Genomic DNA, 26,055 nt, shown 5'->3' with positions numbered 1-26,055 from the left:
AAGCATATTAATGTATAATATAGTGCAATGTTTGGTATATTAAGACAGTATTATTTTTGAGTTTAATGTATAAGTTTAGTGTATGGATGGGTACGTCATTGAAAAATGAAAACAAGAATACAAACCAAGATGCAAAATGTTAATTTCTGCAACTACAAATTAACCAAATTACAACACAACAGCGCTGGAATTGTCATCAATAATGAACAGTAATGAAGCAACATAAAACACAAATTGAGTTTGTCTTTTGCCTGTTGTACTTATATTCCCTTTGATTGACGGACAGAAAAAAGGCCGTACCTTATTGCTCATGATGTCTTGTCATTTGCTTGCTGGAAGAGGGCATTGTCATTTTTTGAGCCTTGGATTTTCCAGAATGATCTTTTGTCTTTGCAGAGGCTCTTTATGTCACATGCAAACTTCAGAACTGCACAGATGCTAACAAGGGAAAACCGTTTCCAGGATACATTGACCCTAACTCGCTCGTGGTCCAAGATGAGTATGTGTTTGTCCAGGTGAGCACTTTTCAGGAGAAACTATAGATTTTTACCAGTTAAAAAAATTGAATTCTTTCATGCAATTGATTCAATTAACAGTAATATATCATATGCAATATAACATAAAAGTGAAATATATTGAATCGTGACATGTATCTAAATCTGTATCAATGGTCAATATCAGCCCAAAATTCAGGCCAACCAAACATGTTTTCCACATTTGTACCTTTCTCGGAACCACTCAAGTTGTCACGTCTTACTAGTGTTTTCCTGTCCTGTCTGCCATCCTTTAATTACCCAAGGTGTCAACCGGTGGTCGTCCAATATACTACGTGTCATCCAGACGGGACGTGTTTACACCCATGAAGCTTCCCAAATACACCCTTCCGAAGGTAGAGTGCCTCATTCACACTTTCTTGACGGGAACTCAAAATCTGCCATGCCGTGAAAGAGTCAACAATCAGTGCTATTTCCGACTCAGATCATCACATCCCTCGACGTTACCTTTTAAAGCGTCAACACTTCCACAAAATCCGCTTTCCCCCAACATCTGGCAGGCTTCTACCCCGGATGCAGATACTGCCCGGGCCGCTCGCCTCTCGGGGCTTCGTGTTATTATTCAAAGCTTACATTCTTGCGCACTCACATGACAATTAAATGTTTTATTCAACCAAGCACTTCGTGCTTGTTAAAGCACGCGCCCGGCGGTCCTCGCACAGCCTGGGGTAGATGAAATTCGCCAGCATGTGGTTCTGTTACGTTCGCCCGACTGACAAGCTCAATTTAAGGCCAATAAGAATATTCGCTGTATGTCGGAGCTGCGAAGAAAACCAGGCGGCTGAGAGTAAGGTCTGATACTGATTATTAATCGGATTCGGCTCAGCGGGGTTAGGCCGCCACTGCTCCCCAGCTGTCCCCTGCCATCCCTGAAATGACATTCATATTCAATCTCTCTTGATTAGTCGTTTTACGTTGATTTATGCAAATGAGAACGGTAAAGGTATTTTGATGTTTTGAATATTAAAGGACGCTTAAGTTGTTGGAAGTTGGCGGCCTACTTATTTCGTATTTTGATAGAAGGCAGTATGGGCTTGTTAAAATTTCACGGTTACACCAGAACGTGCTTGTGAGAAGTCGAATATTACGCTGGGGGCTGGTGTGTAATGAACCTCGCTGGACTCTTAGTTCATCTTACATAATCGAAGGTTTCACACTTACCATTTATTTATTTCCTTAGCACTTTTTACCATTTGCATTGTTGCAAAGCAGCTTTACTGCTGAATAAGTGTTTGGATGGCAAAAGGTAGTTTACCAAATATACCTTAATTAGGATCTCACAAAACTGACAAACGGCACTAATAAGAGACGTCTGTCTTAAAATATCTATGTTTCTATCTGTCTTCCAGGATCTGCATGTGATCAGCACGGATGAGAATCGTGTCGTTGCGGCAGTTCAAGAGTGGAACCAGAATGACACTTTCAACCTGTATGTGTCAGAGTCTGGAGGCGTATACTACACGCTAGCTTTGGAGAACGTCATGAGTAGCATGGGTCCTGAGGGAAATGTCATGATAGATCTATATGAGGTACTTGTCTAAAATATAACTGTGTTTTTCTTTTCGCCGGATGAAGAATGCAGGGAACTGCACCATTCACTGTGTTCGGATATCTCTGGAATTTTAAAAGCACGTGTGCAAATTGAACGCGATGATGAATGCTAAACGAGTTTAATGCTAATTGAATTTATGGCACTGCTAATTGATTCAGGTTTTCATTACACCCTTATCAATGGATTATCTAAAGAGTGAAGAATTAGGGATCTGCTCTCTGGAGATGTATTTCTTTTTCTGTATATTTAATTCATGGACACCGTGTTAATTCGGGAAGAGATTTTGTGCTAGATTAAATTAAAATGGCCATTAATGTACAATGGATTCATTTGTGTAGACAGTGTAAACAATATTCATTACTGTGCCCGTAGCTCAGTCGGTAGCGTGTGATACTTGTTATTCCCAGTGAAGATGTAAAATAGATGTGGATAAAAGTGTAGTTGAAATGAAAGAATATAATCCTACTATAATGTAAATGCTACTAGCATGTAGTGTATAGCATCAGTGTAATACGGAAGACGTAAAAAATACATTAGAATCACGTAAAAAAAAGAGTTTAGAGAGTTTCATTGCTTGTCCAATTTTTTTTTCCGGGGGGATAGCAAAAATGTTTGTTTGCCCTGACAAAATATCTAGCATTGGTTTGCAGATACCAAACAAAAGTTTTAAATCAATTAAAAATAATAACTTTAGGCTACAATATAAGATATACAGTAATACTGTAATAACTACTTGAGAAAGGTTTTTGGCGAAGTTTTGCAGAACTGCAGTTGAGTCTAATTTAGTGCTGACAATGCAAAGCCAGCGCAGCGGTGATTAGCGGTCTGGTGCAGATTTCTCCTCTCTTGTCTCTCGCGGATCTGTTCATTCGCTTCTAAATGAAACGCGGCACAAGGCCGTGCATTCCAACAGAGGCCAACGGGTGTCAAGCTATCTCCTGATCAAATAATTAAACTGTTGATGATAGCAACCCCTATAAAATCACATTTGGCCCTCGGATAGGCCGAGAAGTCCACTGACTTGATTGAGGTCATCACCTCCATGTAACATATGCTAAAATCCCTGCTGTCGGCTAGATTGAAATATTCGTCAATTATTGAACAGCAAGGCCCGTCCCTGCCTGCCTCTACCTCCTTCTAAAGCTTCCCAGCCCTGTAGAGATGTCACTTCGGCTCAGAACAGACACGGATTACCCTTACATACTCTCATTCCACTCCAATACATTTATTTGACCAGGAACGGCGATACATGGCTTTTTAGAGGTATGCTCAGTCAGGTTTGAAAACAAAGACTTTGTGAAGTATGAAAGAACACAAGATAAATCAAATGTGATCTATGGAGTTATTTTGTTGAGGAGGAAATTCACAGATTTGTGATCTTGTGCTCATTACGACGTTTGTTGTTTCTTATCCGTAGGTGGCAGGGATTAAAGGAATGTTCCTGGCCAATAAGAAGCTAAACAATGAGGTGAAAACGTATATAACGTATAACAGAGGCAGAGACTGGAGGCTTCTACAGGCCCCGTCAGCTGATCTCAGGGGAAACAGAGTTCACTGCATACTGGTGAGTCAGAGAATGTAAATAATTATCAAGCACCAATATCTTAAAGGGGTGGTAAACCTAAAATCTGTCATCGTTTATTAATCCTCAAATCATTCAAAACCTGTCCATGACTTTTTATTCTTTGAAACACAAAGCAAGATATTTTGAGAAACGTCTCTGTAGTTTTGTCCACATAATGCAAGTCAACGGGGTGCTATTTTTTTGGTCACCAACATTCTTCAAAATATCTTCTGTGTTTTGCGGAAGAAACAAAGTGATAGAGGTTTGAAATGAAGTGAGGGTAAGTTAATGGTCAAAGAATTTTCATTTTCAGTAGTCCACATAATGTGTTTTCCTGTGGACATGGATATTTTAAACAGATCTCAATGGAATCAAAACAGCTTGTCATTTTAAATGACGAAGCAAATATGTCATACCGCGTAGATAATATCCATCCCGAAGAATGGCCCCCCGAGCCTCCAAAATGCAAACAAAAATAATTACCCTTTGATAAACCCAACTAATTAATACTCCCACTGTTAGCCCTGCCTTCACAATCCATTACCGGGCTATTTGTTAGAAAATGTCAAAGTTTTAATAAACCCCTAAACAACCCCTGCAACATGTGCTTACCATTGGCATTTCCACGCTTATAATGAGAATTGTGTCACTAAAGGTTATTCCAATCAAAATTAATGTTGGGAGGGGGAAAAGTCGCCAGCCTTTGCCGTAATGGGATTTGATTCTAGCTGTGGCAGTTTGGTGCTGGGGGTTGTATCGATTTACAGGCCCCGCATGACGTAGATTTGTTTGTTTTTATGGCTTTCAGCCTTACTGCTCCCTGCATCTTCACCTGCACGTGTCAGCGAACCCATACACGTCCGGGAATATAGCCAGCAGAGAGTCGGCACCTGGAATCATAGTTGCGTCGGGTGAGTGCCATAATGAAAACGTAGCTGAACTTGTAGCGTGTAACTCTGGGAGCACAGAGTTAGTTTGTTTATATCCCAGGAAACACAACAAGCACAAACACTCTTTAAAAGCATTTACCAGGTACATAAATGTTGTGTTAAATGTAAACAATTGCTTGAAGGATAGTTCATCGAGTTTTTTTTTACTGTTAATAGTTAAAGGGACATTTCACCCAAAAATATTTGTATTTATCTTCATTGACTCACTCTGGGGTTGTTCAAATCTCTATAAATGTATTTGTTCCGATGAACACAGAGAAAGATTTTGGAATTATAGTGGTAGTCAAAAGAACCCCAGAACTGTTTGGTTTCCTATATATTCAACAAATGAATTTTCTAAAGCTATTCTTCTTCTATAGAGATTTGGCACAACTTGAGGGTGAGTAAATCATGACAGAATTAAATTTTTTAGGTGAACTGTTCCTGTTCCTTTAAAGACATAGTTCACCCCAAAACTCCTTTATTCACCCTCATGTCGTTCCAAGCTCATCTTCACTTTGAGAAATGTCGTTTGTGTCCATAATATGGAAGTCAAAAGGGTAAATGTTGTTTGGTTACTAGCATTCATTCAAAATATCCTATTTTGTGTTAGGCTGAAGAAAGAAAGCGTTTATTTCAAGTCTCTTGAATGTGACAGTTATTTTTGAAGAAGTTCATTTTGCGCACAGATGTCTATGTGGATCATAAACAAGATTAGTGTCATGCGAGCGTAGACAAATGCGAAAGCTAAGTGTTTCTTTTGAGATTAGCAACGGAGAGACTTTATGTGGATTATTATTTTCACTCCATTGTTTCTTATTTTCCAAAGCGACTAGCTCTTCCCCAACTTCAAACTTCAGACACTTATTTTAAAAGATTGAAAACACATGTCACTTTTCTATTTTCCTCCCTCAGCCTTGTGTCTTTCTTGATGTTCGCTATATTGCCGCCGGATGCAGGCAGATGAAATATAAATGTCTTAGCATCGTAAATTTCTGGATAAGTAATCCTAGGAGGAGGGTGACTATTAGATATTAGTCACTAAATTGACGTTTAGTTGATTGATTCGATTGTATGAGAAGACTTTCCTTACTTACTATACAGCTATAAAGGGTTTTGTCTTTTGCACGCTTGCGTTTTATTATCTTTATAGTGCTACTGTGAATATATCAGTAATTGTTCTTCCTCTTTTTTTCTTCAGGTTCAATAGGTGCAGAGTTATCGAGCAGTAACGTTAGCATGTTCATCACATCCGATGCTGGAAACACGTGGCGACAGGTGACTCTGACGGGGGCCGTCCGGGCAGATAGGGTCGGGCAGTTATTTTATGCATATGTTTGATGCATAACATCTATGTGCCACATGCGAGCACTGATAATCTAATGACACGCTGAGAGAATTTCAATTCAGTGACATATATGGATACCCGTGGGTGCGTATTTGCTGATGCGATTGAAATTTATGGGGCCAGCTGTCTAATTAGAGAACTTAAATAATTAAGAGAAAATTGATGTGGTAAAAAAGGTAAAGCAAGCTGGGGAGGATGTGATTTTTGATGTCATATATCTTGTCAGTAGAAATTACAATCACTCGGATTTGAGAAATAACATAATTTCAAGGACGGAAGACCTGCGGTTGCCAGGTTTCATCTAATCAAATTGAAAGCCCTCCCAGGAAGAGCGGAGAAGATGAAATATTGTCACAACTCATCCGACATAATGAATGAAAATAACATGAGGTCATATTTAAAGGAGCGCAGTAATTTGGTTGTTTATGTTGCGCTGGATGATACATCAAGGGTTTTGGACTTTACACCTATCAAAGACGTGCAGTAACAGATTGGTCCAGTAATGAATTTGAATAGCGGTTGGTCGTGTGATCTTAAAATGTCTTCCCACAACTAAACCTACAACACCAAACCTAGTGATTGTAGGTCGTGTGATCCATCTTTATATAAACGATATAAATCAAACAAAGAGACCCCTCATTCATTTTGGATTGATGTTGATCATTTTAAACAGATGAACTGGCATTAAAATAAGCCCAGTTTGGCTTTGACTGATACAACCTTTCCATCTGGTCGACATGCAAAGAAAAACGAAACAGACTCATAACACAATATCCCGCTAACAACCACAGAGGGTGCAGATTTCTCAAAGCCCCCAGTACATGTAAAGTCATTAGCCTGTGAAGTACTTAAGCCAGTCACATGGCGTTTTAATCATTGTTTTCTCCACCAAAATAACTGGCGTGTGCTAACTACTTGAAGCCCTAAGGCTTAACTCTATAAGAATTCACTTCAACAGAGACTCACAGCACATATGCTTTAACAGAGCTTTGGGGCAAATGTATTACTATTCAGGGCCTCCAATGTGTGTTTACAGTCTGTTTTAGGTCAAGCTAGCAACCCCCTCATCTCTACCTAAAAATCCATCTCAAGGCATTTACTAGTTAAGTACACAGCTGGTTTAAAATTGTTTCGCTACATTAGCCCTCCTGTTATGGTGATTGGAGGGAGATTGTTCCGCCAACGCTGCTATTTTCCAACCAAACTGATGTCACTTCATGTAGTATTGTAGCCTTAGGGAATTTGTTTTTGATAGTCAAGGGGATATCATGAAGGTTGAAATGGAAATAGTATGTGAGCTAATTTGTAAACATTCGTATAATCTTATTTGTACAATTTGCTTCAGTGCCATTGATGTTCGGTTTAGGGGAGGGGCTTCAGTATTGCTGTTTTTTCTACATTTACATTTAGTCATTTGGTAGACGCTTTTATCCAAAGTGACTTAAAGATGAGGAAACATTGGAAGCAATTATAATAACATAGGCAACAAAGTGCATAAAAAATCATATGTTTTTGTGCGATTCAGATTGTACGAATTTATTCGAATTAGCCACCTTGTAAAATAGTACAGATTCCTGTGAGGTCAAATTGGAAATTCTGTATACTGTATATGTTTATATCAACTGTCTTTATTTCTGTTTGTTATAGATATTTGATGAAGAGTACAGTGTTCTTTATCTAGACCAGGGCGGGGCTTTGGTGGCTATTAGACACACCCCTCTTCCCATCAGGCACCTCTGGTAATCCCATCACATACACAAATATCAATAATAATATTTCACGCATATGTTGGATAGATGAGCCAATGCAATCACACCGAGATGACTCGCATAGTTACGAAGAGTGTGAATATTCTCATTAAAGCCAGCAGACTGTGTAATACTTTTTGTCTAGTAATCTAGATTAAATGTCAGAAAGGGTGCAGCAAAGTTCTGTTTGAATTATTTGCCAGCTGTGTCTTTGGAAACGCAATCTTTTTTATACTGTGTCAAAGCGTTTGCTGTTGCTTTGTGTGCAGGTTGAGTTTTGATGAGGGAAGGGTCTGGAACAAATACAGTTTCACCTCATCACCCCTATTTGTGGATGGAGTGTTGGGGGAACCAGGCGAAGAGACTCTTATTATGACGTACGTATGATAAATAGAGATTCTTAAGTGATTTGTGAGATTCTTTGGACAAAAGTGACTGGTACATGAATAAATGTTAATGATAATTTTTATTTTATAAACTACTAGGGACTATTTCAAAAAAATATTTTTTTTACATTCCCATCACAAATAACGCTTTTTAACATTAAAGTCACTGTGATCTAAGTTGCGATCATTTTTACTTTAGTATTCTGACACATTTCCGAGTGAAAAGGAATTTCAAAGGAGAAAAGTAGTGGACCTGGCCCGCATTTTTTATTGCGAATTTATTGGATGTGTATAAAAAGATGTTGCATTGATTTTGAAATGAGACTGGGAGCAGACTGACAGTTGAAGGCGAGGAGTTAAGCCATACTAGCCAAGCCGTCTAATTTATGTCATTTGAGATGGATAGTCGTTTCAGGGGGAAGTCCATTTTCAGATTATAATTGAAGATTGTGAGGGTACATAAATAAAAAAAATTAGAATAGAAAATAGAATTTTTATTTTTAATTTCACTGGGACTTTAAATCCATCACACCAAAACCAGGCTTCACTTTAAAATCCTCTGCAACAAGCCCAACCTCAAACTATTTAAAGAAATGTTGCATGAAGTTTTCTCTTCTAGGATATTCCTAGATACCGTCTGCTGTCTTTCCGACAGGCCCCTAAAAGTGTCACACAGCTCTTGAATGTCAGCCTTTCTCGATGTGAGTTTCAGACTTTCTGTTGACAGTTTGACGCAGGTTTCCACTGATGCGGTTTGACACGGATAACATTGTTAAGCATTTCCTCTTCCTGTCCGCTCGGCATCGTTCTAATCATTCGAGTCACCGCCGTCTCCGTGTGCCACTGCTCGCCAGACATATGGCGGCTGATTCAGTGCCTTTGTTTGCAGGATCTTCGGGCACGTCAGTCATCGCTCCGAATGGCAGCTGGTAAAGATAGACTTCAGGTCTATCTTCAACAGAAGATGCGTCGAATCTGACTATGTGCTGTGGAATTTACATGACCAGGTGAGATCCACAATATGTGCCGATGAAATCGCAAATCCTGTATTTGTTTCTCATTTAATTCACCTGTAACTCTGTGATTCTTATAATAGAGATGCAATTTGTAATTTTTTAAAAAATTGGTTTCTTACCTTAGCCTGGTAAACGTATAATAATGACTTCACATTTAGCAATTTTATATTTTAAACATGCATGGCGGTATAGAAGTAAAAATGATGACATACAGCTTTAAACCTCCCGTTTTTGTTACTGTACCTTTAAGAGCTCCAGGTAAATGAACTTTACAATGATTGGCCGAATCTGAACAGATTGATCTAGCCAATTATGTGTTAAAAGGGCCATAAATATAAAACAAGCTTTAGCCTGAATTACACATCTAACAGCATGTCACGCTAGCTCCTTGCCTCAAACTTTTTACAAGGATACTCTCTAACCGGCCCTGACATGCCTTCCTTCCATCCATGGTTGAAGCTATATTTGAACAGATGGAATAATATCTGTCCCAGAAGTCAAGCCAGAAGCAAAGTGTCCCCTGACAGAAACCTAATAGATTCAAGTCCATCATCTGTATGTATGGAGATGGTAGAAGACTGTCCTACTTGTACCTGAAGCCCTGTGAAACTCGCTGTCTAGAGGTTGCCATTACCGTGACAAACTTCGAAGAAGTGGAAGACACGAAGTCGACAGAAAAATGTCAAAGTTTGGACTGTTAAAACCGAAGTCCTGGGGTTTGATTGAGGCGGGATGTAAAGTAACATGCTGATAAGGTGAAACCATGCATTGTGTATCTAAATCTACCCGCCCGACCGTCTCCGCGCCTGACAGATGCGCTGCAGGGTTTTATTGCTGCGTTCTGCGCCAGTTAGTCTGATAAATATAAACCATAGAACGAAACAAAAACGACAACGCGACCAGCAGTGGACCTCTGGTTTTAAACAAAACTTTTTCATTCAGCCAGCACAAATCCTGTGCCGAAATAAAACGGCAGTATTTGGAACAATAGTTCGGAGGAAGCGCGTTATCAAGAGAGCAGCGAGAAAATCTTCATTGCAAAATACATGAAACGTAAGCGAGAGGCCTAGCACCCTGAAACCTTTTTATGAAATGAACCCTGCCGTGTTGGAATATGAGAGATGAAATATGGAGTACGATGAGCGGAAATTATTTTCCTCCTCTTTGCTGTGTGCTCTTTTTAGTCTCTCTCTCTCTCTCTTCTATATTCAGCGTGATGAGCACATGGGTATTTTTTTGAATTATTAATGTGAAAACTGAAGTAGAGGGGAACAGCATAAGTCAATTGTGGAAAATATTTACATTTGATATGTTGTCTCTGTATGTTCACGTGCTGTAGAGTGAACACTGTCTCATGGGAGTGAAGAGGGTCTATCGAAAGTTGAAGGCCATAGCGAGGTGCGTTATGGGAAAAACGTACTCCGTCGCCATGATTTCCGAGCCCTGTGACTGCAACGAATCCGACTTTGAGTGGTAAGCGAACAAAAGTTTTATTTCAAAACCTAAGTGAGCTACATTGTTGTCTACCACCTTCATATGTAGAATATCAGTACAGCTTAAAGTGTAAATATACACAGCAAAATTATTTATGTTTAATATAGTAAAAATCTGACAAAATATGAGCTCACCATAATGCACTGCCTCTTCTGCAAAGGACACATTCTGCCATACTTTTCTATTTATTTTCATACTGCGGTAAAATTCAATTAAACAAAGAAGATTCACATGCTGAGCTCACGTCAATTAAATCAAACTATACATAATATATATGCATACATGTGCCACAAATGAACTTTAATTTCACTAGGTGACAAGCCATATGTCTACAATTCACACCACCTGCTGGGAAAAGGACAACCAGCTTTAGTGTTTTAGTGCCCAAAACTGATCCTTTAATGTAACATTAGATTGGGCTTTTAAGCCAAAAACCATAAGGACATTTCTGTGTAGTACGAAAACTGATATCTTATCGAGAAACTTGAAATACAGAGTCAAGGACTTCGAAAGAGCTTGTGGGGTTTCCCGCATCAGATGAGCATTGCAGAAGGATTCACTGGAAGAAGATCTTTGCTGGAAGCAGCACAACGGCTGAGGAGAGATGAAAGTCAGCAATAGAACGAAACTGCAGCACGAGCACACAGTACATCATCGCACTGATTCACTATAAGCGTATGTTGTTAACATTATGCACAAACACACCACTTGCGAACAGAAAATGACTGTGTGCGGTTCATATACGGCTCCTTTTAACGCTGGGAGCGCTCCTGTTGTCAGTTTCAAATAACATTGATCACTGAAATGCATTAAGCAAACAAACACAGCAAAACTTCCGTCAGCTGAGTGAAGCGGCATTGATGTGCGTTCTCTTTCTCACATGGGCTAGATGACGCGTGGGCGTGCTTTTCCAGGAGAATTGTCCAATAAGGGACTCAGAGCCCTGGTTATGAAACGGGAATTCATGTTCGGAAAAAACTTTCAGAAACGCGTACGAACCCTGGCAGAGTGAATCGAGCACAGAAATACTACATCATACGTTCAACACGTTTTTTTGACAAGTTGACCATGTTAAGCATGAAAATCCAGTATGTTTAACAGTGTAAAGAAGTCAGAATGCACAAAAAAGCACGCTTCCTCCGCTTTAAGCTCTTGATCTGCATTCCTGCCCTCATTTTGCCAGAAACTAGCAAAGTTATTAATGTTTCTGTAAAGTTCCAAATACGCAAATCCCTTGAGGCCGGACGGAACAAAGTGTGAAAGTTATTTATCAGGAAGTAAAATGTTAATCGTTTAGCAGCGCAAGCTGGCTGCATCTGTGTAGCTTATCATGATAATTGTTGCAATTCGTTTTCCTGATTGGGGTTCAGTTGCAGTGTAGGACAAACAACTTCTGTAACAGCAGCTTGGTTGCATGATACATTTATGAACATTTACCATGGTTTTGACTCTATTACACATATAGTTTGTAGGGAAAAAAACATAATAATCACAATAACCGTATTTATTTTGTGTGCGTGTGTAATTTTGCAGTCAAAACTACATTTACACAAAAACTGAAATATTAGCTACAGCAGCAGCTGGGGCAGCAGAAGAAAAACATAATATTTAACTATAATGAAATGTATTTTTTGATATGTTATTTTATACCCAACGTGTAAATTTGCAGTCTATTTTTCCAGTTTGACATTTTAACCGAAGATGTGATTCCTCTGTACACTTTGTGTGTGCGGTGTACAAAAATAAAATTGTAAAACAATTACCGTTTTTGCAGTGTATGAAAATAGAAAAGATACTAAATCACACTTTTACTAAAGACGGTATCAGCAGCAACAACATAGAGTAAACAAATGTAATGTGGCCCAAACATAACTTCCGGCAGACCTCCACAAAGAATCATTAAAATGTTGAGTAGTTAATAAACAATAAAAAAATTATTATGTTCTAACCAAACACAGAATGGAGGTTAACTTCGTTTTTAAGTAAACTATAGTCTGAGAAATAATAGCTCAACTCACACTCGCCTCATCTGCCGTTGGTCAAAAAACAATCCCACCCATTCCACTGGTTGCCAGATTGTTGCTACACAAGGTACCTCAATTAATTAGATGAATACATGCTAGTGCCATATTGTTTGCACATTTAAAAGGCAATGGTTTACGAATACTGAACAGTTTGTTTTGTTATCTTTTGCACCAATGAACTTGAGAAAAAAACTTTCTCGAAATCAAAAGTAGAGAGCTGTCGGATGTTGTCGTGTGTTTTTGTGTTTACAATTGTCATACCATTTGTATGTGTGTGTGTGTTTTTATGATAGTGATTATGGTTTCGAGAGAAGAACTGACGGCAAATGTACTCCAGCATTCTGGTTCCTCCCCTCCTCCATGTCTCGAAGCTGCACCACCGAACGCACGTTTCTCAACAGCACCGGGTGAGATCTTGTGTACTCTTTATGCATTATCATTGTATATATTTACAGTAGGCTATATCTTATAACCACCTTTTAGGATGTTAAACATTTTTTACAAATATTTGTTATTAAAATGTTTGCCATCTGCTTTCTCACATGTGTGATGTGTGACGTACAGATAAGCACACTGCTTCCTCTCAATGTATTTGCATCTTTTGATATTGAGTTTTCTAGGTTTATCATTGCAAATGAATCATTTAAAAATGAAATAATTAATAATATGCCTTAACATGTGTTCAGGTATAGGAAGGTGGTGTCCAATAACTGTACAGGTGGCGTGATGGAGCAATACACAGCCCGTAGGCTAGTGTGCCCCAGCCAGGCACCTCGCGGCCTCCATCTTGTGACCACTGAAGGGAAGCTAACCGCTAGTCTTGCTAGCAACGTCACCTTTCTCGTCTTCTTGGAGGAGGTATATACCCAAAAAACGATCTAAACTCATCATAGACTCATATAAAACTCACAAATATGTCCTGGATCATTAAGTTCATTAAACAGATTTTATTCCGTATCATTGGCACTGAAGTTGACCTGAAGACGTCCTTTCATGTTTTTCAGGGCGATGGATCACGAACCAGCATCACTCTGGATTTCGGAGATGGAAACGCCTTCACTTACTCCAATGTGAGCTTGATCGAAGACGGGATTAAACACGTCTACAAGAACGTGGGAATCTATCGTGTGTCAGCAACAGCCGAGAACAGTCTGGGCTCTGAAACCGTTCTTCTTTTTCTGCACGTCACATGTAAGTCGGGATTTGGGAGAGAGAGCACCGATACGCAGACGGCCATAACATATACTATCTTTTTATCCTTAATGTATTTAAAGAACGGGCCTGAACTCATTTACGGTTTATTGACCAGAAAAATCTCATTTGGCCTTGGTCGTATTGTACTCGACATTAACCGGCCTAGGCAACAAGCTCATGGTCTCCAACTGGACCAAGAGATTGAAATCATCCTTCTTAGTTATTCCCGACAGACACTTCAGTGTTCCATGTAGATCCCAAGGACCTTAAACATCATCCAGGTCGGGTTGTTGAAGAAATTAACTTGACTTTTTACGGGTAGAAGCTGTAAAACACAATCTCCTCATTATTTTCTTATAAGTTGTATTGAGTAGACAAACAGTAGACTAAACACAAAAATTATATACTTTAAAATCTTTAAAGTTATTTAATAATTTTGCCAGCTAGAATTTAAGGGATAGTTCAATTTTATTTTATTCTGTCTATCTACTATCTTGATTTCAGATGTACTTGACTCTGGCTGGTCATTTTACATGTTTGTCAAATGGCTCACTTCTGCGTGGGTGGTCACTGGACCAGACTATGCCAATAACTTTGGCATTAAAAAAAACCTTTCTCTTCCTTTGCTCTGTAGATCTTGTATGGATGTTGGAAGTAGTTGCATTTCACACATTTTGAGACCAGATGGACTGGGTTTTGTATATTTTTAAGTGCCGTAAGTCTGTCTGCTAGGACATGTCACAGATCCGCACTAACAAAGAGCTTTTTGAGCGTTTTAATTCAAATTTTTCATGTCTACCTACTCAATGAACTTACCACCCCCTGCCACATCCAGGCAGACGGATGCCTCCACAGTGACTTATTGATCGGGGAGAATGAATGCTTCCAATCTGTCAATCCTACCGTGCCAGGGAAGAGAAACAGAGGCGCCGGAGCACGAGATGAAATGTGCTCGCAGATGGCTTTGGGTCCATGGGAGAAGTATTTGTGAATGAATATACACAATATGTAAATCATTTTAAGGGGTGTTAGGTTTTTCCGGCAGGGGCCTAAATTAAATTGGAGATCATTTAGTAATAAAGCAACATTCGCCACACTTTGTAGGTATAACAACGACTGCCACAATATACAGATATTCTTTAAATTATGATGTTTGATGTGATCGCGTTTCAGTGATAACTACATTTGACCATACAAGGAATACAAATTTGACCATACAAGGAATACAAATGACTTTGGCTTGACCTTTGTTAGATGTCCAATCTGGTTTTCATTTACGCACAGTATACATTTATCTGCTCTGCTAACTTTGACAGAACTTTGTATCGTCTAATTGGGCCTTTTTTTTTGCCTTTACGGGATCAGGTCAGCTGGAGTCCATTCACCTCTCGGCCCCGTTTGTTGCTGTGAAGAATAAAGAGGTCAATCTGACAGTGGTTCTCTGGCCAAGCCAAGTGGGAACGGTCACCTATATCTGGTGGTTTGGGAATAACTCCGAGGTGAGGTCTCACAGATCATCAGATGCCAACTAGTACAAAGATTGCAAGGCGCGCTTGAAAAGATTACATTTAGCTTAAACCAATTAGAAACAGAAATTAAATTTTAGAGCTACAAAAGTAACAAATTCAATCTTGTGATAAATCCTGTTAATCCTGTAATTAATATCTTACTCCATCCAGTTATTTTTAATATATATATTTAGATATTTGCAAAACCCAGTGTGACTAATAAACAAAGTGTGACTAATAATAATGATTTTTTGGCAAAACATATTTCACGAAATATGGAGATGTGAGGTTTCAGGTGGACATCAGCGTTATTTCATTTTAACACGGTTCAACTAAACTAATTTAATTCATTGAAAACTTGTAAAGAAACACTTTTTCATTTAGTGTTAATAAAGGGACATTTAAGGGTTCTGTTTAAGGGCTACACAATACAAAAAAATAAAAGCACAGAGTGTGCGTGTATGTGCGTGTGTACAGTCACTGAGCACCATTATAAATAAAGTTGACATGTCCTCTGCTAACCAGGTTGACAGGGCACTCTCATGAGAATCTCTATGGTGTTGTGTTCACAGCCTGTGATCACGCTGGAGGGGAGCGTGGCATTCACGTTCTCCCGGGAGGGAATCAATGTTGTCACCGTACAGGTGTCTGCTGGGAACAACATCCTGCAAGACAGGAAAACCGTCGCTGTCCATGGTGAGTTCTGCTCCATAGTGAAGAAACACACTGGAGCGTGTACAACACTGACGTATACATTAATATATTGGTCATTTTCTCTTAAAATACTCTTTAAGTTTTACATCAAGTAAAAAAATGTGTTTTATGTCCGACTTAAAATAATACTTAAACTCATATTGTGGAAGAGGGAAATCAGGGTTGTAAAGTGTGTGTAATGTTCCCTTTGCAGAATACTTTAGATCCCACCTTCTCGCCTTTTCATCCAATCTTGACGATCACAACCCCGACGTGGCTGAATGGAGACTTGATGTCAGTCGAGTCATTAAAATCTCTATGGTGCAGGTGAGTTCTACACCATTTACCATCGGAACAAAGCTTTGACTTTAATATCACAGATGTTGAAGACCTCATTCATTGAAAACTGAACTTGTGTAGACATGTCTACTTGTGTTGCTAGTGTGTACGTACACATATGCTGTTATATGCATGTTTTTTTCAATAAAATGTCTAGAAAAAAGATCTGCTATATTCAGCAACAGCAAGTAGCAAAGTGATTCATTACTGAGGTATGCGGTTATATAAAATAATGCATATTAGCTGGTTATTTATGGTTATTTCTGACATACTGTACATGATCATTTGGGGACTTATTGAATGAAGAGCCAAGTTGAATCACCAATGGAAGCGTTTCTCAGAAATGTGGCTGTCGCTTCAGATGAAATTGAAACGGGATATGGCAGAAACCAAGCATTATTTGACAATAATGAGTGTAAAATGGAGATAATCCCCACAAGGACATAAAATCAGTCCTGACAACGGACCAAAAAACACTTTCAGAAAACTTTCGAATTTGGTCCAAATCCAGGTCAATATAGGAAACCCTGCCAAAAAGGGTGTTTTGGAGACTTTGGAGCAAATACAAATTGAATTACAGATTTCAAAACTATTAAAATCATAGTCAGATTTTGGAGTTTATCGAATAATGCATGGAGCACGAAAACCAACCAAAGCTTCTTGATTAGCCTTCGCTGCTGGATTAAAACCTGACCGTGACAGCAAGAACTTTCACAGTTTTTCAGACATATGGCATTACAGAAAGAAATAATCATAAGACGGTAGAATGTAATGACTTTTTATACGCGTGTTTATTGAACATGACACATGAGAATAACAGTGCTCGTGTGTGCCATATGCCCGTTCTGCTTCAGTTGGTTATGTGTGTAATGAGTTTTACATTGGGCATATGGACAAGAACACAGTTGACATTGTGACCTTGTTTCAGTAGACCTAGTTGTTTCAGAAATATATTCAATTTGAATGATGTATTACTTTACACTACATACAGAATGTCGGCAATGGTCAAGAAATAAAGCAAACCATGTTTTATGTCTCTACTATTCTGTATCCTGTGTTCAGGCGACAGGTGTTAGTCCAGAACAGCTGTTGGTTACTGTTCTGCCCGGTTTGCCAACAGCGGCTGAGTTCTTCCTATTACCAGACAAACAGCTCACAGAGGGAAAGCCAGACAAAACATCTACACATTTAGACCAGGTATTAAACAGTATTCACTATATTTTTATTGTATCACTGCTAATGTACAATCGCAGAAAAATATAAGAGATCATTAAAAAAAAGATTTTTTTTAAGTAGGCATCTGTGTTTAGGTAAGATGATGATTTTTGTTTCATTCTATGAACTACCAGCAATATTTTTCCCAAATTATAAATAAAAATATTGTTTCTATTTGCATTTACTTGCAGAAAACCAGATCTGGAGAAACAGGTCAAAAGATGCTCTGTATTTTTTCAGACCTCAAATACAGCAAGAAAAAAAGATCATATTTACATCTAGGCAGTAATATTTCTATATGTATTTAGGAAAAGTAAAAAAATTAATGTGGTAACCTCGATTTTTATCACAGTTTTCATGTGTCTTGTCATGCTGGCAGTCTTTCACATTGCTGTTGGATGACTTTATGTTCCTCCTGTGGAGGTTGGATTTTGTTGAAATCAAACCGGCAATAGCCCGGAATGGCCACAATGCATCCAGTTAAATGAAACGTAGAATGGCCTATCAAATTTTCCTCGGCAGTATATCCTATATCATGTATAATGCATAAGGAGCCATAGTTTTTAAGACTACAGAATAGTGAGTCCAGAGATGAAGCATTTGTCAAGAATTTCAGATGCTCTCCAGCAGGTGTCAATGTTGGCCCGTGTAACTCTTGTTATCTTGTCAACAAGTCCTGTCAGGTGCAGGCACTCATTTGTTTCTCATTAGTTATATTGATTCAAAAACAAATAATGAATTATGTTCGATCATTTGACCATCCGAATGCTACGAAACTCTCAAAAAGTATGTGTTAATTATTAACACATTATTTGGGTTATGCTTTTTAACGCATCATTTTAACACATTTTGTGTTGATTTTGTTTTAAATGAATGAAAGGGAATTAAAATATGTTGTCCCAGAAATAACACAGAGATGTGTTGAGTTGAGGACAACACATTACATAACATAACATTTTGTAACAACTATATCGTAGCATCCCATCCTGTCGTGAAAAACTTTGGCTTGTTGAATAAAATGAATAACAACTGATGGCCAATATGCATTTTACCATCAACATCTTTGTTGTGGATTATTACTTTTATGTGATTTTATTCACATGTATAAAATATAAAACAATAAGACATATATTAACTACAGTTTTATCTGTTATTAATATATGTTGATCTGGTTTTGTAGTATACATTTGTGTATACACGGTGTTAGGAAGTTCAGTCATGGGTCATTTCGGCCGTGGCTCAGCGTATTTGGCCATAACCAAGAACAACCATTACTGAATATGAGAATATGGCTCATATCCTCCAGTATTAACATGTGTCATCTATATCATTTTGAGGCGGTGATTTCTTACCGACGGGGAAGGTCATCCACTACTGTAGATCATATTTATATATTCATTTCGGTCCGACAATGGCCAATAGGCCTGAGACATAAGATCACAGATGATGGGGGATATCTGCACTTTGTTGAGGTCATTGAATAGATGCCTGCTGTCATTTTGGCTTTTTTTCTTGCCCGGATCTACCTTGAAACTCCAGCAAACCTTCCAACGGCAGATCCGCGTAAATCTCTATTTGAGGGTGACATGTTCGAAGTGTAGTGTGTGGATAGCCTTATTAAAAAAGTATAATAGACTTACTGACCCCGGTACAATTCATAAGGAAAGTAATTATTCATGGAAGGGTCTCATTTTGAACGGGCGGGGAATAAAGAGAGATGGACGAGATGAAGAAATAAAGAAAGAAGTCAGGAGTCATTTAGGTAAAGGAGACAGATTTAATGAAGCCTGGGTGAAAAAAATGAACTCCTTTAACAGGACGTTGTTTTATGTCTGAGGTTTTATGCCTGACCTCTGCCATTATAAGATGAGTCTTACAAAACCCCACAGATGTGCCGTAAACACGAAAGCAAAGAAAAAGCGTCTTCATTTCAGGAGCGCCGTTAATGTGTGCTGTAGATTAGGATTTATGCAAACATAAAAAAACAGACAGTCAAGGTCTGTGTGTATTTCTGAGGGCAGAGGAGTGATATGTTAAGCCCAAATGAGATGCTTCCCGTGTCATATATCTATATTTTTGACTGAAGGTTATGCGGGTGAATTATGCAAAGTTGTCATCCCAGCGAGGTAGAAAATCACATACGACAAACAACATCACAAGCCCACGCTTGTGCCTCAACCCACAATGCATCAGGACTCAGAAACGGGGGAATCAAATACCTACAGGGCAGGAATATCTTCAATCACAGTCTGTATTGTTTATGGGACTGTTTATGCGATTTAATAGCAGGTGTATGCTGATAAAATGGAATTTGAATACGATGATATTGTTGATAAATGTGCTTATTTTCTTCTCTTCTCTGTTCAGCTTTCAGAACTGGTGCTCAGTGCTCTGAATCAGAATCTGGTTCAGTTCACACTCAGACCAGGAGTCCAGATCACAGTATACGCTGCACATTTATCAGCAGGTAATGGACTTTGTGTTCGATCAGAGAATCAATGTCGTGAACCTGAAACATAGACAATTTGCTATATAACCATATTAGAGTGAAACTTGAAAACATGCGCTATGTCCTGTGCTTGATATTTCCCTGCGTCTAGCGCCTCTAGTGGACACAAGTGAAACTCACAGTGGCTCAGCTATGCTCATGCTCCTCTCTGTGGTCGTGGTGGGTTTAGCTGTGTTCCTCATCTATAAATTCAAAAGGTACTGTTATCCATTTCAAAAGCCTGACCCAGCTTTTAATGTACATGTATCTTAAAATGCAACTACAGAATTGTGGGGGGGGGGTGTAGTCAAGAAACCCTATGCTTTTGAACTGTACCCTGATCTCTAGTGTCAATTTATACAGCGGGGATCAAAACTTGTAAACATTAAAAAAGAAACAATATGACGTACAATTAAAAGTTTTTGTTTACGTAATATATTGTATGTGTGTGTACTGTGTATAATAAGTATGAATATGCACACATGGATAAATTTATATATATATATGTGTGTGTGTGTGTGTGTGTGTGTGTGTGTGTGTGTGTAAATATAAATATTTCTTAAATATATACATGCGTGTGTGTGTGTGTATTTTAATATAAATATTTATTATTTCCGGTACAGACACACACACACACACACACACATATATTATGTAAACAAAAACTTTTATTTTGCTTTCCAGCCCTACTTAAAATGAATTGAAATCTATAAAACATCAAAAAATATACACTATATGTGTAGGGTAGCATTCATACAGTCAAAGCAAATTAGTCACATTAATCTTGTCAACTCATTTGTAGAACAATTCGATTCTCTTTCTTCCTCGAAAGAACACAAGATGCTCTTTGGAATGTTTTAATGTCCTTAAAGATAGGGTCAATTTAGCTCTGTTGAAATTTTAAAACGCGTGATCCCTCTTGAGTCAAATGTGATGAACCGCAGGCCGGATCTGTGAAAAGATGATTCAGACTTCTGCGATTGCCGCGCCTTCAACAAGTGCTCATAACAAATGATAAATGTCAGTCAGCTCACAGACATTATCAATATTTAGCCCTTTGAGTTTTTCGAGCTGACCTTTATGAAATGTTAAATGATTGCATCGTTTCGAGAGGGAAAAGGGCAAGAGAGGTCAATAAGACAAGAGACGGAGACGAGAGAGACAGAGAGGAGACAAGTGGCTGCAGAGCCCAAACATGTGCCAAGAATCTTTAAATGCTTTTAACCCTTCGACCTGTAACGTTTCAACAAGGAAAAAAGTTAAAAAGCAAACTTCTTGTTAATGAGGACATTTGATCACATTGTAATGAGCCGTCCATTGTGTTTCCTGTTCGCTGTGTCCCTCTCCGGTTGTATTTAGTGCTATAAAATCTCTTTTGAATCCTCAAAGGCAACACTAGGTTTAAGTTCCCTGCTCGGTTTTGCTTACGGTACATTCTCTCGCCATAATGATGCAGACAGAGTCGGATAAAATCACCTCTCCGCTGGGAGCCGTCGGTTTATCCCATGCAAACTAGCTCAATTGTAACTCTTAAGTGAGACTTCTTACACAGAGGTCATTTGTTTCTCGCCCGCGTCTCATTACAAATCTTTCCCCGAGGCATATTGGAGGCTTTCCCGGCGAAAGCAGACTACCACGCTCGCAAACTATAAACAAGAGCTACCTGTGATGAACGACTGGAATGATGTGAATTACAAAGCCGATAATAATGTATTGTATTAGATTTCCTCTCGGCCTCTAGGTGATTCACCCCCAAGCATGTCTTGTGGGCCTTTGCAGATAAATAAAATACATTTTTGAAAGACTATTAACGTTTATGTCAGACAAATGATATGTTTTGGTGGTGTAAAATTGATCAAATAAATTGCACAGTGCCATCACAACTTCAATGAATCTATTTCAATATCTGTTACGATATAATCATGCGTTCAGGTTGACAGTTACAGGTTTATTGTTTAATTTTACAAGCCTTAACTAACTTTTTAAGACTTCAATATGTGTTTAAATTTAATCTAATGCTGAAATTTCGACAAATATCTGTTATTGAATGAACAAATATGTGATGAGCAAAATGATGGTCATGGGGTTGTTATACTATATCAAAGGAATAGTTCACCCAAAAATTAACATTCTGTTGTCATTTATTCACCCTCTTATATATGATTCTTGCTTTTGTGGAACACAAAATAAGATATTTTGAGAAATGTCTCTGTGGTTTTGTGTCCATACAACAGAAGTGAATGGAGGTCAGTGTTCTTCTTCAAAATATGCTCTGCAGACGAAAGAAAGTCAAATAGGTTTGTAATGACACAAGAGTACGTAAATGATGACAGAATTTACTTTTTTGAGTGAACTTTCCCTTTCAAAAAGTGAATACAAAAAAAACAACGTTTTTCCTTAGCCCGTATGTATTCTATGACGAATTGTAAGTCACTTTGGATAAAAGGCACGCAAAGACCTGGTTGCCGAATGACCCTCGCAGCATGTTTTGCCCGTGTCTCATTGTAAATCTTTCCTCAAGGAAGATCCCAGGCCTCCACGTCTATGCAGCGATGCAGGACGAAAAAGAACAAGAAATGATCCAGAGTCCAGTGAGCCCCACTGACAGCACACCCAGCTGCAGTTCACAGAAAGAGCTGCTCACAACACTGGAGTCACTGGACCCGGAGCCCAACACCCAGGCCATCGGTAAGAAACACCCTCTGTCCCTGTATAGCTCACCAACCCCATGTAGAATCTGTCAAATAAAACTGATCACAAATTGCATTGTTTTATTTACATTGTGGTGACCTGAGGAAGCTGTCTGACATATTACACGTACAACAAATCATTTATATTATATTGATATTCATACATCATCTCTTTGGGCATCAAACACTTTTCAGTCCGTCCAAAAGTACCAAGAAAGCGTGTATTTTTTAAGATAACTCGGAACGCACAGACTACAGGTGTCCTTAAGGATTTATTTTTTACCTGCAGTCACTTCCTCAGACAAAATCTAGGGACTTTAAATCTAGTGAACTGTGATATTTAACAAACCCAGAGACTTTCTCGAAAGTACCCAAGTGTAACAACCAAAACTTTGTGAACACAGCTTTATTTATTCGAATACCAATAAAGTCCTAATCTCTCTGAAGCTTTATTTATTTATTTATTGTGCACAAGATGCATCTTGGTCTATTGTCTAACAGAGTGTATGCCTCCCGGTTGCTCTCTTTCCCAGAATGCATCAAACCTCATCCACGTGTCAAATTCTCATCAGATCTTCCCACATACATGGACGTTTGAAGCGCGGACTCATATTTGAGGACTTTGATCGTGCGGACACAAAGGTTTCAAGCTTTATTTAGTACTTGTGCATGTTGGACATTACGTTTACTGTGCTCTGTGAATACTAGAACAAACTTTGTACAGCTTTTTTATACATACGTGTATTCAATACAAAAACTTTTTTGATGCTGTTCGTTTCTAAAGAGCACCGGTGTGTACAGAGTTTGTGGAAACAACCGGTATGTGCTCGATGAAAAGGGCGAGAGAATTATTCTTGGTTTCTTGTAAGTGTCTTTTACTTTTTTGTTAATGGCGGCGGTATAGTTTTCAAGAGTGTAACGTGGATATGTGACATATCTGATGTGTTGTTCAAACAAACTGCAAATTTGCAGCGCTTCTGAACTTTACTGTAACACAGATAGGTTGGTTTTATCACTAACGTGAAGTTGTATGACTTTATTCATGACACATGTTCCTCTTTTTTGTTTTGCTTTGTTGCGATTTTTATTTTCGTTCTTAGTTCAATTAATTTCTAACACATTGCTATTCCGATGACTTGAGATTTGGCGTTTTTCAGATATCATGTACTTTAAACACCATAATATACATTCATTTTGTGAAATAATCCCCAGACGGTTACACGATTTATCATTTAGCAAATGTATTCACTGCATGCGGTTTTAATACTTTTATATTCACTGTCACATCTCATGTGAATTGTACAGGCGGACGGAAATGAATGTATGATTCTGTAAATACATGTTTCTAACTTTCTAGCAAACAACTGGCACACAAGGAAGAAAAATACTGGGATGAATGAACTGCGAGTCACTCAGTATCGTAATAGCACCAAAATGATTATACAACCCATGCTTTATGACATCAACGATCCAATACAGATATTCAAATTAATTGTGTCGTCGTTTGATTTTCTAGGTTATAATATGACTTATATTGTCATATACAAATGAACGTAAATCACATTTATTGCTAAATTGCTAGGAAATTGACGACCGCATGTATAAAATCGATCATTTTTCGTCTTTTTTAAGTTGGACATATCTCACAAAGGTGGAAAATATTCATTTTGATGAATTGCTCTCTATGGGCATGACACAATCACAATACAGATTCTATTATGATAAATCATGAGGTTATAAGTTAAAACTGTCAATCAAATGAGAGCAGGGGATTGTGGGTAACGTGCCAGGACATAATGAGAACAATAGAAATATCATTACAGACTAGACAAGTCCACATAAGATAAAAACTTATTTAAAACGTAATCAAGGTCGATATAGGACAGAATACATTACTTTAAGCCCAAGAAAATGTTATCAAATTGAGTTTAACTTTCACTTTAAGGAAAGAGAAACTTTGCTTAAACAGCTGGCTAAAAAAACAGACACTATGAGATTTGAATGGACAAACTGTGGCAGCCTGGAATTCAAAGTCCACCGCTGACACTTCTCTCTTAAGAGTGAGGAAGATTATTTTTGTAGAAGACAAGAGTTTTCATACTGTAAAGATTTTTTATATATATATAAATAAATATATATACAATTTTAGGTGTGTATGTTTGATGTTTGTTTTTCTCTCTTTTTTTACATTTCTTTGACCTCAGCTCTGTGCTACGTGCAATTGTTTCTGTTGGTGAAATTGTATTTATTACATGAACTTAAGTCCCTGTTATTGTGTTTTGAGTTTCTGACAGTATTTGTAAAAAACTGTAATTTGCAAATAACCGATCAAGTGATAAAGAAAAATAAAGTATAACCTAAGTCTAAAAATTGTCTTTTTTATGTACTAAAGTGGTCCAAAACATGTCGTGACATGATTTTTTTTCCTGGGTTCAAAAACCACCCGCGTTGAGTTTTATTTTGTGATTTCACCGGAACTGACAGCGGCCGCGGCGCGAGGTGAGACGTGGTGCTCTGTGACAACGGTATAGCTTGAGGCGACTGTCGGCCTTACCGGGGCAAACTGCTGACTAATCTAAACCACAATGCTTAAAGAAATATATACACACGTTAGGTATTTTGAGCGAGCCACAAGCTAAACAGTAAATGGAACAGCAAAGGGAAATGCGATGCTATTTTTTTATTATGTTACATCAACTGACGTTTCAGCCCAATTAAACCCTTGAATATGAGATGATATGGACCCCATTATAGTCAAATTTGCTGAAAGAATATGTGCGCGTGCGTGTCCGTGTGTTCAGAGAGAGAGCGCACGAAAAGTATGTGACTGAAAAGCGCACAAGACTGCATTTTAGGGAGAGATCAATGGTACCAGGGACTCGTGGCTCAGCTGTCATCTCAAGGTAGCTTTCACCAGCGCCTGGGGAACTGGTGTGCTTGTATACGGCCCTTATGCGCAGTCAAGGGCACAACTAATTCAAACGTAATGTTTTGATTGGCTCCATAACAATATCGTACCCCGTTGTAAAGTATATCAAAGACAGCGTCTTTTGGATGATAACCAGCACTATTTCCTCTCTGTGACTGCATGCTGTAGTTACTCCAAAGGCATTGACTCAATGTTCCTCTGGAGACACAGAACCCATGGTGAACACTGTCCACACTGGCAAGATCATAAAGGATACAAATTATTTGTTGAACAGTAACCGTTTGATTATGAAGGTAAGTGTTTTGTTTTCTTTTTGCGTTAGCGAAGGTTCAAGGATAAGTACTCGAATAAGTGTTCAGTCAGTCAATAACGTTACGAAATATT

The 26,055-nt window shown here is 38.4% G+C and overlaps 1 protein-coding gene across 1 annotated transcript in view; it reads left to right on the top strand.

Moving 5' to 3' along the window:
• The window catches only part of sorcs1 (sortilin-related VPS10 domain containing receptor 1), a gene marked incomplete at its 5' end in the record, with an annotated part of 119,648 nt that extends 96,272 nt beyond the window's left edge, over positions 1–23,376 (top strand). The window contains 21 exons of the mRNA XM_079463172.1: positions 397–515; positions 800–889; positions 1,904–2,083; positions 3,524–3,670; positions 4,479–4,581; positions 5,801–5,877; positions 7,595–7,686; positions 7,965–8,072; positions 8,971–9,088; positions 10,437–10,570; positions 12,909–13,022; positions 13,302–13,473; positions 13,620–13,806; positions 15,175–15,308; positions 15,890–16,013; positions 16,225–16,337; positions 17,412–17,546; positions 19,932–20,031; positions 20,165–20,270; positions 22,574–22,740; positions 23,276–23,376. Coding sequence (XP_079319298.1) covers positions 397–515; positions 800–889; positions 1,904–2,083; positions 3,524–3,670; positions 4,479–4,581; positions 5,801–5,877; positions 7,595–7,686; positions 7,965–8,072; positions 8,971–9,088; positions 10,437–10,570; positions 12,909–13,022; positions 13,302–13,473; positions 13,620–13,806; positions 15,175–15,308; positions 15,890–16,013; positions 16,225–16,337; positions 17,412–17,546; positions 19,932–20,031; positions 20,165–20,270; positions 22,574–22,740; positions 23,276–23,340 — 2,585 coding nt within the window. The 3' untranslated portion in view covers positions 23,341–23,376. The remainder of the gene's footprint in view (positions 1–396; positions 516–799; positions 890–1,903; positions 2,084–3,523; positions 3,671–4,478; positions 4,582–5,800; positions 5,878–7,594; positions 7,687–7,964; positions 8,073–8,970; positions 9,089–10,436; positions 10,571–12,908; positions 13,023–13,301; positions 13,474–13,619; positions 13,807–15,174; positions 15,309–15,889; positions 16,014–16,224; positions 16,338–17,411; positions 17,547–19,931; positions 20,032–20,164; positions 20,271–22,573; positions 22,741–23,275) is intronic.
• Between the last annotated feature and the right edge of the window lie 2,679 nt (positions 23,377–26,055).

The sequence above is a fragment of the Barbatula barbatula genome (assembly GCF_947034865.1).
Source record: "Barbatula barbatula genome assembly, chromosome: 8".
NCBI classification, from domain to species: domain Eukaryota; kingdom Metazoa; phylum Chordata; class Actinopteri; order Cypriniformes; family Nemacheilidae; genus Barbatula; species Barbatula barbatula.
The sequence above is the reverse complement of the archived record's forward strand: the minus strand, read 5'-3'. Positions and strand labels throughout refer to the sequence as shown.